Below are 12,984 nucleotides of genomic sequence, written 5' to 3'. Positions count from 1 at the left end.
TGTGTGTGTGTGTGTGTGTGTATACACTTATACAGTTTGGGTTTTCAGAGGACATTCCTTCTTATTTTCCATTGCTGCTGGAGATTCATGTGGAAGTAATTTCTGTCCTTTGTAGAGGTTTGGGGCAGAGGAAAAAGTCTGGGCCATTGCAATCAATTTATTGTCTTCATTCTCTACCTCTGTGATGCTCCTAAAATAGAAGAGCAGTGACATTGTGCTGCCATGGCAGAGTGGAGCACAATGCCCCCACCTTGGCATGCATGCCCATCCTTGCTCCCCACAGTTGTCATTTCCCAGAGTTAGTGAGTTCTCTGTTACTACAGGGATTAAACATCCTTGGGCAACTACCATGAAGGACATTAAAAAGGGAGCGTCACACTATTGCTAAGGCCTGAGACACCAAGCACGTCAGACGGTCTAGACATTTCTCCCCTTCTCCTCCAGCTAGGCTGGGTTTCTAGTTCAGTGGAGATGGGCAGGCTTGTTGATTCTCAGGTCCACTTGGAGCGCCTCCTTGCTTCATTTCTAGATCTCACTATGCTGGGTTCTTCCTCCAGTGAGCTGTTCTGAGATCCCAGCCCCCACCCCTGTCTTTCCTGCCCAGTACATCTCATCTGCCCCTCACCTACCAATTTGAGCACAGTTTTGCTTTTGTTTTTGTTTTTCCTGGCTTGCATGTTCCTTTCACAGCCTGGTATATGAGGCAACCATGACCCCAGAGCAGTCAGTCGGGTGTCTGGATGGGTCCCTCACTCTCTCACATACTTCATGTCAGACCCAGTGCTAGATAGTCAGCTAGATAATTTGGGCAGGGCCTCACATCTCATTGATTGTCTATCTTCCAGCCCACTTGGGGGATGTTACAGTTCACTTAACCAGCTGTTCTAACAAGATGGGGGTGAAATAAAGAGGGGGCAAAGAGGACACAGAGCCAGATCAGAGACTCCAGAGGCTAAGGAGGCTTTTCTGGGATCAGGACAGATCAAGGGGGACACACCAGGTGGAGGGAACAGGTGTAGAGGTGAAGAAGAAGGTATGAGAAGCTGGGAGGCTTGAAAGTACATGGAGTCCATCTGATTTTTCTTTCCTGATTTTTTCCCTGGGTCTCACTAGGCAGTTCAGCCTAGCTGTGAGCCGGAGACCCTCCTGCCTGGGTTTCTTGAGTGCTGAGATTATGGGGGTGTACCACCATGCCTGGAGCTCATTCTCACTGAAGTTGGGGTTTGAGGAATGAAGATGGGGAATAAAAAGGGATGGAGGGGTGTCTAGGGGAGGAGGCAGGGAAAGAAGGCAGAAGCTTGAGGCCCCGTATGAAAGCTGAGGAATTAGGGACTTTCTCAGGAGTGATTCTTAGTCTTTGAAATGATCTAAGCCGGGTCAAGATGAGCTTGTTTTGGCGGAGCTCATTATGAAAAGCAACTTGGAGAACCAAAGGAGCACACCAGGACCTGGTCACCGTGAGCCAGGGATTGTAGTAGGTAGTGAGCGGTGCTCAGCATTTGGGGAATAACCTGTTTAGGAGGCACAGATAGGCTTTCCACACCAGCCTCCTTTGTGAACTGAACTAACTGAGCTGTCCTGAGCCTGCTCCCAAAGTCCAGAAACAGGAGCGTGCAGGGCACACATACAGGCTTCAGGATTCCCGTGCCATGGGCGAACAGACAGAGAATTCCTAGAATCTTCTCCAGGTCTGAAACCTTCCCCAGCAGCCACCCAACCTCCCTTTGAATTCGAGGAGCAGCTTCTCTTGTTCAGCATCTTCACTGAAAGAGATCAGTTCATAGCTGCACACTTAGCTTCTCTTGCTGGAGGGAGCTTGTGGTTTTCCGAAAGACGGATGGAAAGAGGAAAAAGATTACTTGGGAAGTCATTAGCAAGGGTTGGAAGTGTCTTCTTTGGGAGAGATGCTGTGGCCAAACTCCCCAGAAAGTATAAACTTGAGAAAGGCAAGATTTATGGGATTACAGCCTGGAGCATCAGTGGTCCCAGCTCCTAAACTTCCAGTCCCCAGACTCCAACCCTGAGCCCTAAACCCTAAGCCCTAACCACAGCCTCTAACCCCAGCCCCCAGGCCTCAGCCTGCAGCCGACTTTGCATAACTATCCTGCTTATTAGAGCTTCTGGCAGCTCCTGTGATAGAAGAAAGCTTAAGCTGAGGCAAAGTGGCTGGGCCCAGGGGCCCTAGAAAGTTCCAGGCCAAGTGGGGTCTCATTTAGGCAACACTGAGCCAGCTGCGCATTTGGTTAATGGCCCATGTCCTGGGAGCCTACTAATCAGGAAACCGGGTTTCGAAGCTAAGGTGATTCCTCTGTCACTAGGGGTAGCTCTGACGGGAGATAACGCTGGTCTAAACTGAGAAGGCAAGGCCGGCCTGCTGCTGGAGCTGCCTCCTCTGTATACATCATTTATGTTATGAATAGTAGGTATGTAATTCTAGTACACTGGGTGGTGGGGTGGCTAAGCAGGAGGATTTGAATTCCACGCAAGCCTGGGCTACACAGTGAGACCCTCTTTTCAAAAAACAAGGGGTTGATCAGGTTGGAGGGACACAAGGTAGGAGGGGTGATAAGAATAATCAGAACGCATTGTATAGATCTATAAAATAGCAAAATAAAACTGACAAAGAAGAAACAAAGTGACAACTACAGAAAGACTCATCCTGGCCTCCCTTAGCATCCTCATCAGTCTCGCCCCATCCCTGGCTCTAGCATCACTGTAGGGGAAGCCAAGTCTGCAGGCAACACTGGCCAGGCTCAACACCCTTTGCTAACAGTCCCTTCACCTCTCACCCTTAGTCTCTGCCCTGAAAGCTCTTCCCCTCACCACCTGAACCCCCTTCTAAGACACCATGGCCTAGAGATCCCAAGAGGGAGAGGCAGGGTAATGGGAGCAAGAAGCCATCAGAACCAGGGTGCTCATGGCCAAGTGATGGAGCCCCACTGAGTCCCCATCTCCTTATCTATGAAGGGCCTGTTTTGCAGAAGTGGAAGCCACAGTCATTGCAGGCATGGAGCACATAGGGCAGGACATGAAGGACCTGCACTCTAGATATAGCCTACTGAGCCTACATGCTCTTGGCTGGCTGTGAGATCTCCTAGCTTGGCTTTGATCTCCTTCCTTAACATTCCCTTCTCCAAATCTAGGCACATCCCATGCACTGGCATCTCAAGGCCATGGGCCTCCTGGCTTCCCCAGCAGCGAGAGTCTCAGACCCTTGGGCTACTTCTTCGATAGATAATCCTGCTGGTGAACATTCTGCCCCAGCTCAAAGCTTTACTTGCTTTGTGGTCAGGAAACCAGCCCTGGGACCAGAAGCTCATACAGGCTCTGGGCATGAAACTTCTGTGAACTGGCATAAACCAAAATGGCCTCCCTTATCTGGTAAGCGTATAAGAAATGCCAGTGCATTTTTATTGTAGTCTGAGCTGTGGTCAGTGCCCCAAAGAGTTCTTGGTTTGGGCTTTACTGTTCCTAGTTCTGAATTGTTCTATTTCCCGTTTTGTGGTTTGTGAGTGAAGTCTGATAGCTCATGTGCTCCAGGCTGAGGTTTGCTGCGTATTGTCCTGCACTGAAACACCTCAAAGGCCTCCCAAGATGGGTGCTTGGCCTTGCTCCGTCCCATCTGGCTGTCCTGCCTCACCTCTCCCCTTCCTCCAACAGGAGCCTGGGCACAGGCAGGGCAAGGAACTGATGCTTCCATCTGCTGTGTTTCTCTAGACTGGCAGTGTCACAGTGTACTCTGAGTGTAAGTCTGAGTGAGCAAGCTATTATCCATCCCGTCTAAGGGAGCAAGTGCAAGAGAGGACTCTTGTCAGTCCTGGATGGGGGCAGCAGGTACGTGGGAGGGCAGGGGTATCACTCCACTCCCCAGTCCATTATGCAAAGTGGCTGGCGGAGTCTAGCAGTGGAGGACTTGGGGGATGGTAGGCTCCAAGTATGTGTGTTCTAAGCCAGGGGGTGGAGGGTCCCAGGCCACTGAGAGTCACTGCTGTGCTCACAATGAACCCAGAAGAGGAAGGCGCGCGCACACACTGGCATCCGGAAGACCCAGGCTGGGAGTCTCCAGAACGAAGTCAGCACCTTCGGTGCTCTTCTTGCTCTCTGACACAGCCATTGCTCTTCCTTTTGCCCAGAATCCAGCCAATTATGCTGCTGGTTTCTGGGTGCAATAGATGCAAGCGGCAGGAACTTAGGATGTGGAGATATTGCGAGTCGCTGTTGCACCGAAGCTTGGCTTTCTTACTTATTATATTCATATAAATGGGCTTCCTGCCCAGGGTCACCCGCCCCCGCATCCTGTCTCCCCGGGACTTGGCATGCCTTGAGCATGATGTTTGCTGACCGTTTGAAACACCCCGTCTTTTTTCTCTTTCTTTGGAAGCTCCAATCATGGCTCTGCTGAAGGTTTCCAGGGGCTTCATCTGAAAATGGTCCCCTGCTTCCCATCCATCATGGCTGACTGCATTCAGCACCGTGCTCCATGCAGACGTTTTTTTTCTTGCCCTGTGCACACTTTGCTCTTCATCTCTGTATCTCCCACAGCCCTTGGCACCACGAGTGGGAAACAGAATGTGTGTTTGGAATGTGTGACCTCATTTCTGTGTTAGGGAAAGGATTTCACCCAGATACACCTACACTCTGTGGCCTTAGGTGATATACAAGAGTGGTGCCTGACATTGGTGTCTGATACTGGGTCTTCCCTGGTTTTTGTTTGCATCTGGGTTATGGTTACTCTCGTTCCTCTGATGGAGTTTGTGGCCACCTCATCATGCTGGCTCATAGCCACTTCATGAAGGCTCAGACCTTTCTTCTCCAACTGGACTGCTATAGGTAGGACACAAACTCTGTCCTGTGTCTACTAAGTACTGTAGCATTGGCTCTGGGGAGTACTCTGAGCTCCATTACACATTAGCCTTTGGCCCTGTCCATCTGGCTTCACCTTGTGTTGTGATGAGGGCAAGAGACAAGATCACGAGCTAGTTGTCACAAGTAAATCAGTAAGTAAAACACTAAGAGCAAACTGGGCATGGTGGCACACACCTTTGATCTCAGCACGAAGGAGGCTGAGGGCAGGCAAATCTCTGAGTCCAAGGCCAGCCTGGTCTGCATAGAGTTCCAGGCTAGACAGGGCTACACAGTGAGACTCTGTCCAAAGTAAACAGCAGCAGCGACAATAACAACAAGGGTGATCCTCATGAATCGAGCGTTGGTTAGCTGCCTGCCTGTGTTCTAAGAGCTCTAAGTACTCACTGCACAAGGACCCGCTGAGCAAGGTCCTCGATTCTAGAAGTCTGTGGCCTAGAGGCTATGTAACTGGCTCCCATAGGCACAGTAAGCGAAAGACAGCAGGTGTCTATCCATCTGGTTTTCAGTACCCGAAGGGTCTCAAGAGGGCATTGGGCCCATAGTGTTACATAGGATTGAAGCCCAGAAAGGGAAAGGGAGTACATTGGGTCGCACAGTGGGTTGGTGAGAACCAAGTCCTAGCCTCAGACCCCAGCTGGATGCAGTTTCCATTTATAGACTCTTCTGAGGAGGTCATAGACCCTTCTGGGGAGAAGGGAAACAGAAACTTGGATCCAGGTGACACGGAGCATGGAGGTGGTTGTGACAGGCAGAGGGTTGTGGAAACAGGGACTGAGGATGGTGTCTTGCATCACAAATGTAGAGTCAGACACATGTGGAAAAGGAGTCACAGCAGGCCCTAGAGGACTGGCTGGGAAGACAGAGGCATTTCCTGGATAGCACTGCCTTGGAGTCCTGTGGGGGAGGGCGATCCTGGAGGGGGTACCCCACAGTGCTCCGGCACCTGCTTAGAGAACCAGGGTTGCTTCAGATGCATTTTGGGGGATGCGGTAGGGAGCAACACAGAATTACTCGGGAATTCTTAGTCATGGCGAATGTGAAATGTCTGGGAAGTTTCCACAGAAGCCACGGACAGCAGGATGCACAGATTACAAACTGAGAAGTCGGGTTGGAGAGAGGCTTAACTACTCCACAGTGCCTAAACACAGTGCCCAGCTCAGACCCTTATAGGACAGTGTGATGAGAAGAGGGGGCAGCATCTAGCAGCTCCTTCATAAGAGAGGACAGGAGAGGAGCCAGCAAAGATAACCCTGGGAAAGCTAAGGTCAAGGGAGCTAGCCAGACTCAGCAGTGGTGTCGTGTGGGGGCTCGGGGATGGCTCACAGGGAAGGCCAAAGGCTAACTCTGAGGTAGAGAGGTCAGGGCGGGAAACTTGGGTGGTGTGTCCGCCTCCCTCAGCTCTGGACTGCCAGCAGCTCCTCAGGGGAGTGCAGCGTCCGTGCAGCAGAGCAGTGGCCCAGCTGCTCAAGTCTGTTTTGTTTCCACAGGAGAAGGGGTCACAGCGTGCACGTCCAGCATCCTGCAGGAGAAGCAGCGTGAGTTACACTTGGCTGTACAGAGGTCTTTCCTTCCACTGGATGAATGGTGGCCCCTGGGTCTGGTCCCCTCTGAGGCTTCGAGTTCCAAGGGTAGAAAGGATCTCTCCCATCTTATTCCTGGGTGGGAACAGAAAGCCTGGGTTGAGGCAGCTTTCCCGAGATGAGACCCCCGGCTTCTAAGCCACCTCTGCTGGGCAGTTCTGGTGTCAGAGCATGAGGCTGATGGCCCTGCTAGGCGATGGGGCGGAGCAGGCAGGACCACTGAAAGTTTGATGACTGTCGTCTTCATGGGATGGAGACTGGGATGGACTGGTTAGGTAGCCTTCTTGAGCTTTTCTGGCCATCAACATTTGAACACCGGCTTCCAGCAGTCATGGTTGGCCATGTGCTGACTAAGATCTGAGCGAATGAGGTCATCCAAGGCTGTGTTCCCGAACGTGGTCCCTTTTAAATACACGTTTTACTTTCCAGATATTTGTCATGGTATGTGTGAGTGTGGACAAGTGTGAGGTCAGGGGACATCTCTTGGGAGTTGGTTCTCGCCTTCTATCATGGGTTCTGGGGGGTCAAACTGAGGCCCAGGCTTGCACGGTAAGTGCCTCTTCCACAGCGTGATCTCACCAGCTCTGAATGTGCTGGGCCGTACACTCCCCCCACCCCCTGCCCCCAAATGATTGGCTCTGCAGTCAGGCTCCTAGGATTGACTTTGGGGGTTTCTTACCCTTGTCTTTTTCCTCCCCCTGTGTCATACCAGCCTACCTTGACTACCTTCTGCCAGTTTCCTTAGGAAGATGGGTATGGGACTGGATATACTATGGTCATGCCAGCATGCTGGCCACATGTCCTGTGGACACACCAGGTGGACTCGGTGGGCAGCACCTGTGCCAAGTCTTGTCTGTGGGCAACGTTGACTTCCATACGAGGCTAGGTTTGGGGCAAGGGCTCAGAGCTGCCCTCATTTCCTGTCCTGCTGATCTGCTTGTGGCTACAGCTTCGGGGAGGCTCAGCCCATTCTGCTTCCCCAGGCCTCAACTTGAGGCCTTCTTTCAAGCTCTCCCCTCCTCTGCTGAGCTTCTGTGGAGGGTGTGTAAACAACAGCATCCACAACTCTGTGGCCCGGGGCCTTCAGCACAGCTTCCCTGGTGCCCGATGTCACAATGCACAGACAAGGGCACTACTGCTCAGAAGGGCTGGTGGCCATGAGTTGTTCTGTCGTGACCGACTTCCGAGGTACTGACAAAGAGAAAGGACAGGGTACCAGGAAAGAGGGGCAGACAAATTTGTGCCTGCAGGGTCTTCATTTTTGGAGGTGACAAAGTGGTGACACAGAGACTCAGGCCATTAATGAAAAGAATTGGTTACAGAATTTGCAAGAGCTGAGCTATTACACCCGGAAGCAGGGAGTGAGAGAGGCACCAGCCCTGGCTGCAGCCCTGAGTGTGTTTTCGGTGGGGGGGTGGAAGGTCCTTGGAGAAGGGGCGCAGGGGATATCTTGGGACTGGTGGTTTGAATAATGGCAGGGTTTCCACTATGCTGGTCCCTAGTTCCCTGGCACCTGGCCCTGGTTCCCTCAGGGTCAAGGAAGACAGGCATGGTGGGTGAGTGTTAGCTACAGTAGGTATCTGGGTGTGGATTGGGCTGTGGCTGGCTGGTTTTGAAAGGCACATTCATGGGCAAGTTTGCCCTCTGTTTGAATTAGTCCACGTAGGATTGTCAGCATCTCACTGACCAGGAAGTCTCCAATATATTGAACTGCCACGAAGTTAAAAAAAAAAAAAAACCAAAACAACAGAAAAATCTCTGAGGGAGGAAGAGCCCAGATGACCTGTGCTGGGACTCCCCCTCCCCCTTTTTTAAATATTCATCTTAGAGACATAGAGACCGAGTCTCACTGTGTAGTCCGAGCTGACCTCAAACTTTTGGCAATCTCTCCATCTCAGCTTCCTAAGTGCCAGGAGTACAGGCATGTGCCATTATGGCTGCTGCTGCTGAGCCTTTAGCAGTAACTTGGAGATGAAAAGCAAGCCACCTGAAGCAGGCTTTGTCACCAAGAGGCAGGTCACAGCTCCCTTCCCCACAGTTCCCACATACACAATTGAATTGACAGAATGTTTAGTGTCTCCCAAGCCTCCCTGGAGAAAAAAATTGCATTTCAATAGCAGCAAAGTCTTTTTTTTTTTTTTTTTTTTTTTTTATTTTGCGGTTATAGATTTTGGTCAAAATTATATTGCTGAAAGCTGTTATTGTATCCTGGTCCTTGAGGATATTTTTTATGAAGGGAAAAATATCAGTTGATGTTAAGAAGAGTTTTAGAGCCATAGAATGTGTGTCTTGGTGGCTCTCTGAGCTGATGCTACCCAAGTCGAAACCCAGTATGCTTGGCAGGGAGGAAAACTTACACTGTAACCTCCTTTTCTATGATGGCAAAAGTCTTTAACTGAGAGTAATGCGTTTCACATAACTCTATAATTATGTCCTGCCTACAATTTCAGACATTAAAATCATTTTTCTTTTATGAAGTGGTGGTGGTAATTGGTGGTAATGTGTTTGTTTATTTTTAAATCCTAAATGGGCAAAATAAATGCTAGTGACCTGAATTTAAAAAGGTTATATCCACAGCTTATGTTTAGAACGTGCTTTTCCACTGGGTCTTTTAAAGCTCTGAAAATAAGATATTAGTCTGGGTGAGGAATCGGATCCCTGCCACCAGGGAGTGGCGCTGTGAAGTTTGGGCTTTAAAGGTCTATGTGTTATATTCGGAAAGATGGCCAAACTCCCTGCTTTCTGGGTCAGCTGAGGGTGTCAGAGGCTGTATAACAGCTGCACCGAAAGGGTCTTATACCTTGCATTTACATAAGGCTTCACAGCTGGAACCTCTGGGCCAGATGTGAGCATACATCTCGTGGAGCTCCTTCTCATTGACTCTCTGCTCATCCTATGGCTGCCTGGCTCACCATCATGGAAACAGTGGTTGAGATATGAGGTACCTCCTGCCCTACCCCCACCCCTGGCCTTGTGGTCACAAGAAGAAGTCTTGGTCTTCAACTGGAGGGTCCAACCACTAAGAACTGATAGATTCATGATTTGACGCCGTCACGGGGAGGTGGTAGCAATTACTGGAGTCATTTTCTTGGGGCTTATATCTTGTCTCTAGCTCCTTGTCCTGCCTCTGCTTCCTGGGCACCTTGAGGTGAACAGTTTTGTGACTTCACATCTTTCTGCCATCTTTCACCACATCACAGAAATACCTGAACCCCAATAAACCCTTACACCTTTACATTGCTTCTCTTTGACATTTGGTTGCAATGATAAAACACTATCTAATGGGTGGGAGGTTACCCAGCCTATGCCTAGCAGCTCTGGGACTCGTGTGCTCAGGACCTTGGTGGCTTCCACAGCATTTGTCTGCTACCAGACAGACGGCCTGGAATCCCAAGGCCACTTGTGCTATTTAGAACAAGGTGGGAAGAAACTGGGGAATGCTCAGGTGTGAGGACAGGGAAGGGGCTTGATTGGGGAGCAGAGGGGCTGGGCCATTTCTTCCACCTCGCCTTGCAGTCATGACCAGGACTGGGGCCCAGCCCTTTCTTCTGTTGGCACATGGAGTCCCTGTGGGTCTGTTATTCTAGGTGTTTCTGCTGCTGCCTCTTTGTTCCCTGGTTTCTTTTGTCCGTATCTCTTTGTGTTTCTGCCTTTCACTGCCTGGTGATAACAGGGACATTTTCAGATACTTCCCATGTGCCTGAGTGAGCCTTCCCCTGGTCCTGCAGGTCCTAAGAGACCAAAGCTCACTGCAGTGTTCTTCCCTTCAGAGAGAAGAGTATTGTTCTCCACAAACCCAAAGTCCAAACCTGGGCTCCTTTGAGACATCACCCCCACTATTTTCACCACCACCACCGCCACCACCACCACCTTGCCAAATTGGCCCCCACGGTAGTGCATTGCCTCCAGCAGAACTCAGGTTTGCCTCCTTCTCTTATTCTCTCTCTCATCTAATGGAAGCCTAGCCTTCTTTTGACTACCCTGCCCATGCTGGCCTCCATGGCTCCAGTGTCTCCCACTCCTGTCCTTAGGAGTGACAGGGAGGTCTTTGTAGGAAATCTGGCCTTTCTAACCCTGCCCGTCTCACTCGCTCGCTCACTGCCCAGTACTCCCTGTCCCCTGTCTATCCTGTCTCCTTCCATCAGTGTGTCTCTGCTGAGTCAGTTTGGACGTTAATTGTGTGCGTGCATGCAAGCCCCTGTCCTTTCTAGAGGGTGATCTCCGAAAGCACGTGCTTCTCACCGGACAGTGGAGAAACCTGAGACCGCACCCATCCCAGCATCCCAGTGGAAGGGCAGAAGCACCCTCCTTCCTAGCTAACAGTAGGAAGGACACAGGTCCCTGGGGACCCTCCCCTCACTTCCCCCTTCATGGCTGCAGAGACTGGTTATCATGCTACGTGTAGAGAGTGGTCCTGTCCTTGCCATGGGCTTCTTGCATTGTCTGTAGGGTGGGGAGTCCACTGCCTCTATTCATACCCCACACAAGTGTCCCCAAAGCCTTCGCCTACCCCTCTGGCTCGCTAGCTGTTTGGTGTGGTGGAAACTGCCTAGACTTTGCTCTCTGATACCCATTAAATCTGGAGTGTGGAAGGGCTGACACCATGATTTCAGGGTCACAAGGTAAAAACAAAAATGGACGGAGCCGATGACTTCTGAGGAAGGCAGTCATTCTGCCAGCTCCACTCCGCTAACCTCAGAGGTTACCCGTGCCTGGCCAATTTGGATCCAAGTTCCCTCCTTTCCTGCAGCTTCTCCTTCCCTGGTGCCCCAGGTACCTGGGGAAGCGCTCTGTCCGTTTTTTGTTGCACAGCTACTTTCTGAAGGAAGTCTCATCACCAGCCATCAAGCCCTAGCCCCACAGCCCCACCCCCAATCCCTTTGGATCCAGACTGTTCATAGGAAAGGGACACGTGAGGATATCTGGAGCTTCCTCTGCATGGAAAAAGTTTACCCACTGTGGCCCTCAGGGTCAGGTGGAGCCTGCGTGGCTTACAACAGCAGCTTGACGCATGCTGGCCTTCCCAAGGGACAGTACGGTGGGACAGCCATGCTTTCAGAACAGAGTGCGGTGCTTCCTCTAACCTCCTCTAGTTCCTGGACCAGAACCTGGCAGTAACCAATGCTAAGCTCCAGTTTTCTTACCCCAGACTGACTCTGTGTCTCCATTGATACCCTGGCTTCGGGCAGAGCCTGAAGTATCCAGGGCCCTGAACTTGGATCCTCAGTTCAGGTGTTGGGGGCAGCTTGGCATTGCCCTCCCCACTGGACAAGGTTGATGCCACACCCTGTTGCGTAGGCCTCCTTCCCCATAAGCCCTCAGGTCATAGTCCATTTGGGATGACCCCCCCCACCCCCACCCCAGCACGGTGTACGAAGCCCCTTTCCCACAGCTGGCCTTCCCCTCCTCCGCCTGGTAACTGGTATCTTTTCCTGGCCTGTGTGGGCAGCTCGCTGAGCACAGCTGCAGACAGGCTATATTTAGCCGGCTTTAATGAGCTCAGGGTGGCAGACGTCCGCCTTGGGAGCGCTTTTCCTTGCGTGTGTGCGTATGTTTGGGCCTGGCATGCTTCCTTTCTTTGTGCTCCTGCATGCATTCGCTCCCCCTGCCCCTGTGGTTGTGTGCACTAGTGTGTGGCAGTGCACTGGCTCGCATGTGCCGTGAGAGCAGATGCAGTTCTCTCTGCAGTGTCTCTGCTGCGTAGTGGCTGGGTGCAGTTCTGATGCTTGCGGTACAGAATGGGAGCAAATCATTCGTCTGTTGGCTTGTTTGTTGAAGAATATTTAATGAATACCTTTATTATCCGGGGCTGTGGTAGTCTCTGGGGATAAAACAGAGCAGAGCCAAATGAACACAGTCTATCTCCTAAGGGTTTTACAGTCTGGGAGCTGGAGGAGGGAAGTCCTCAAATAACTAAAAATTACAATTGTGGGTTGAAGAGATGGCTCAGCAGACACTGGTGCTTGCTGCCAACCTAAGTTTTATCCCTGGAACGTACACTGCAGGAGAGAATCAGTTCCCACAAGTTGTCTTCTGTTCTCCACCTGTGTGCCATGGGGCATGAGTGCTGATATTTGTCTGCTTGGACACACACACGCACACACACACACACACACACACACACACTGGAAGCATTTTTGGGCTACAGAGTTGGCTTAGCAGTTAAGAGGACGGGGCTTTTCTTCCAGAGGACCCAGGTTCAATTTTCAGAACCCATATGGCAGCTTACAAGCATCTCTAGCTCTAGTTCCAGGGCATCCAGAACCCTCTTCTGGCCTCCACAGGCACCAGGATGCAGTAGCACAAAGACACACATGCAGGCTGAATACTTATACACATAAAACAAAAATTGTTTTAAAAATTAAAGACAAACACCAATGGCTTGTGCTGTAAAATCAAGAATTGACAAATGGGACCTCATAAAATTGCAAAGTTTCTGTAAGGCAAAAGACACNGTCNACAAGACAAAAAGGCCACCAACAGTTTGGGAAAGGATTTTTAACCAATCCTAAATCTGATAGAGGACTAATATCCAATA

General features: G+C 50.8%; 1 protein-coding gene across 3 annotated transcripts in view; it reads left to right on the top strand.

The window, feature by feature from the left end:
• The window catches only part of Pitpnm3 (PITPNM family member 3), a 90,166-nt gene that overhangs the window by 37,273 nt on the left and 39,909 nt on the right, over positions 1 to 12,984 (top strand). For 2 of the 3 annotated variants that reach the window (XM_021212676.2, XM_029546395.1), the window contains one exon: positions 6,354 to 6,401. The exons of the other annotated variant lie outside the window; for it this stretch is intronic. In XM_021212676.2, coding sequence (XP_021068335.1) covers positions 6,354 to 6,401 — 48 coding nt within the window. The remainder of the gene's footprint in view (positions 1 to 6,353; positions 6,402 to 12,984) is intronic. 3 annotated transcript variants of the gene reach the window in all.

Source organism: Mus pahari, chromosome 14, assembly GCF_900095145.1.
Source record: "Mus pahari chromosome 14, PAHARI_EIJ_v1.1, whole genome shotgun sequence".
NCBI lineage: Eukaryota > Metazoa > Chordata > Mammalia > Rodentia > Muridae > Mus > Mus pahari.
This window is presented reverse-complemented; position numbering and strand designations above follow the sequence as displayed.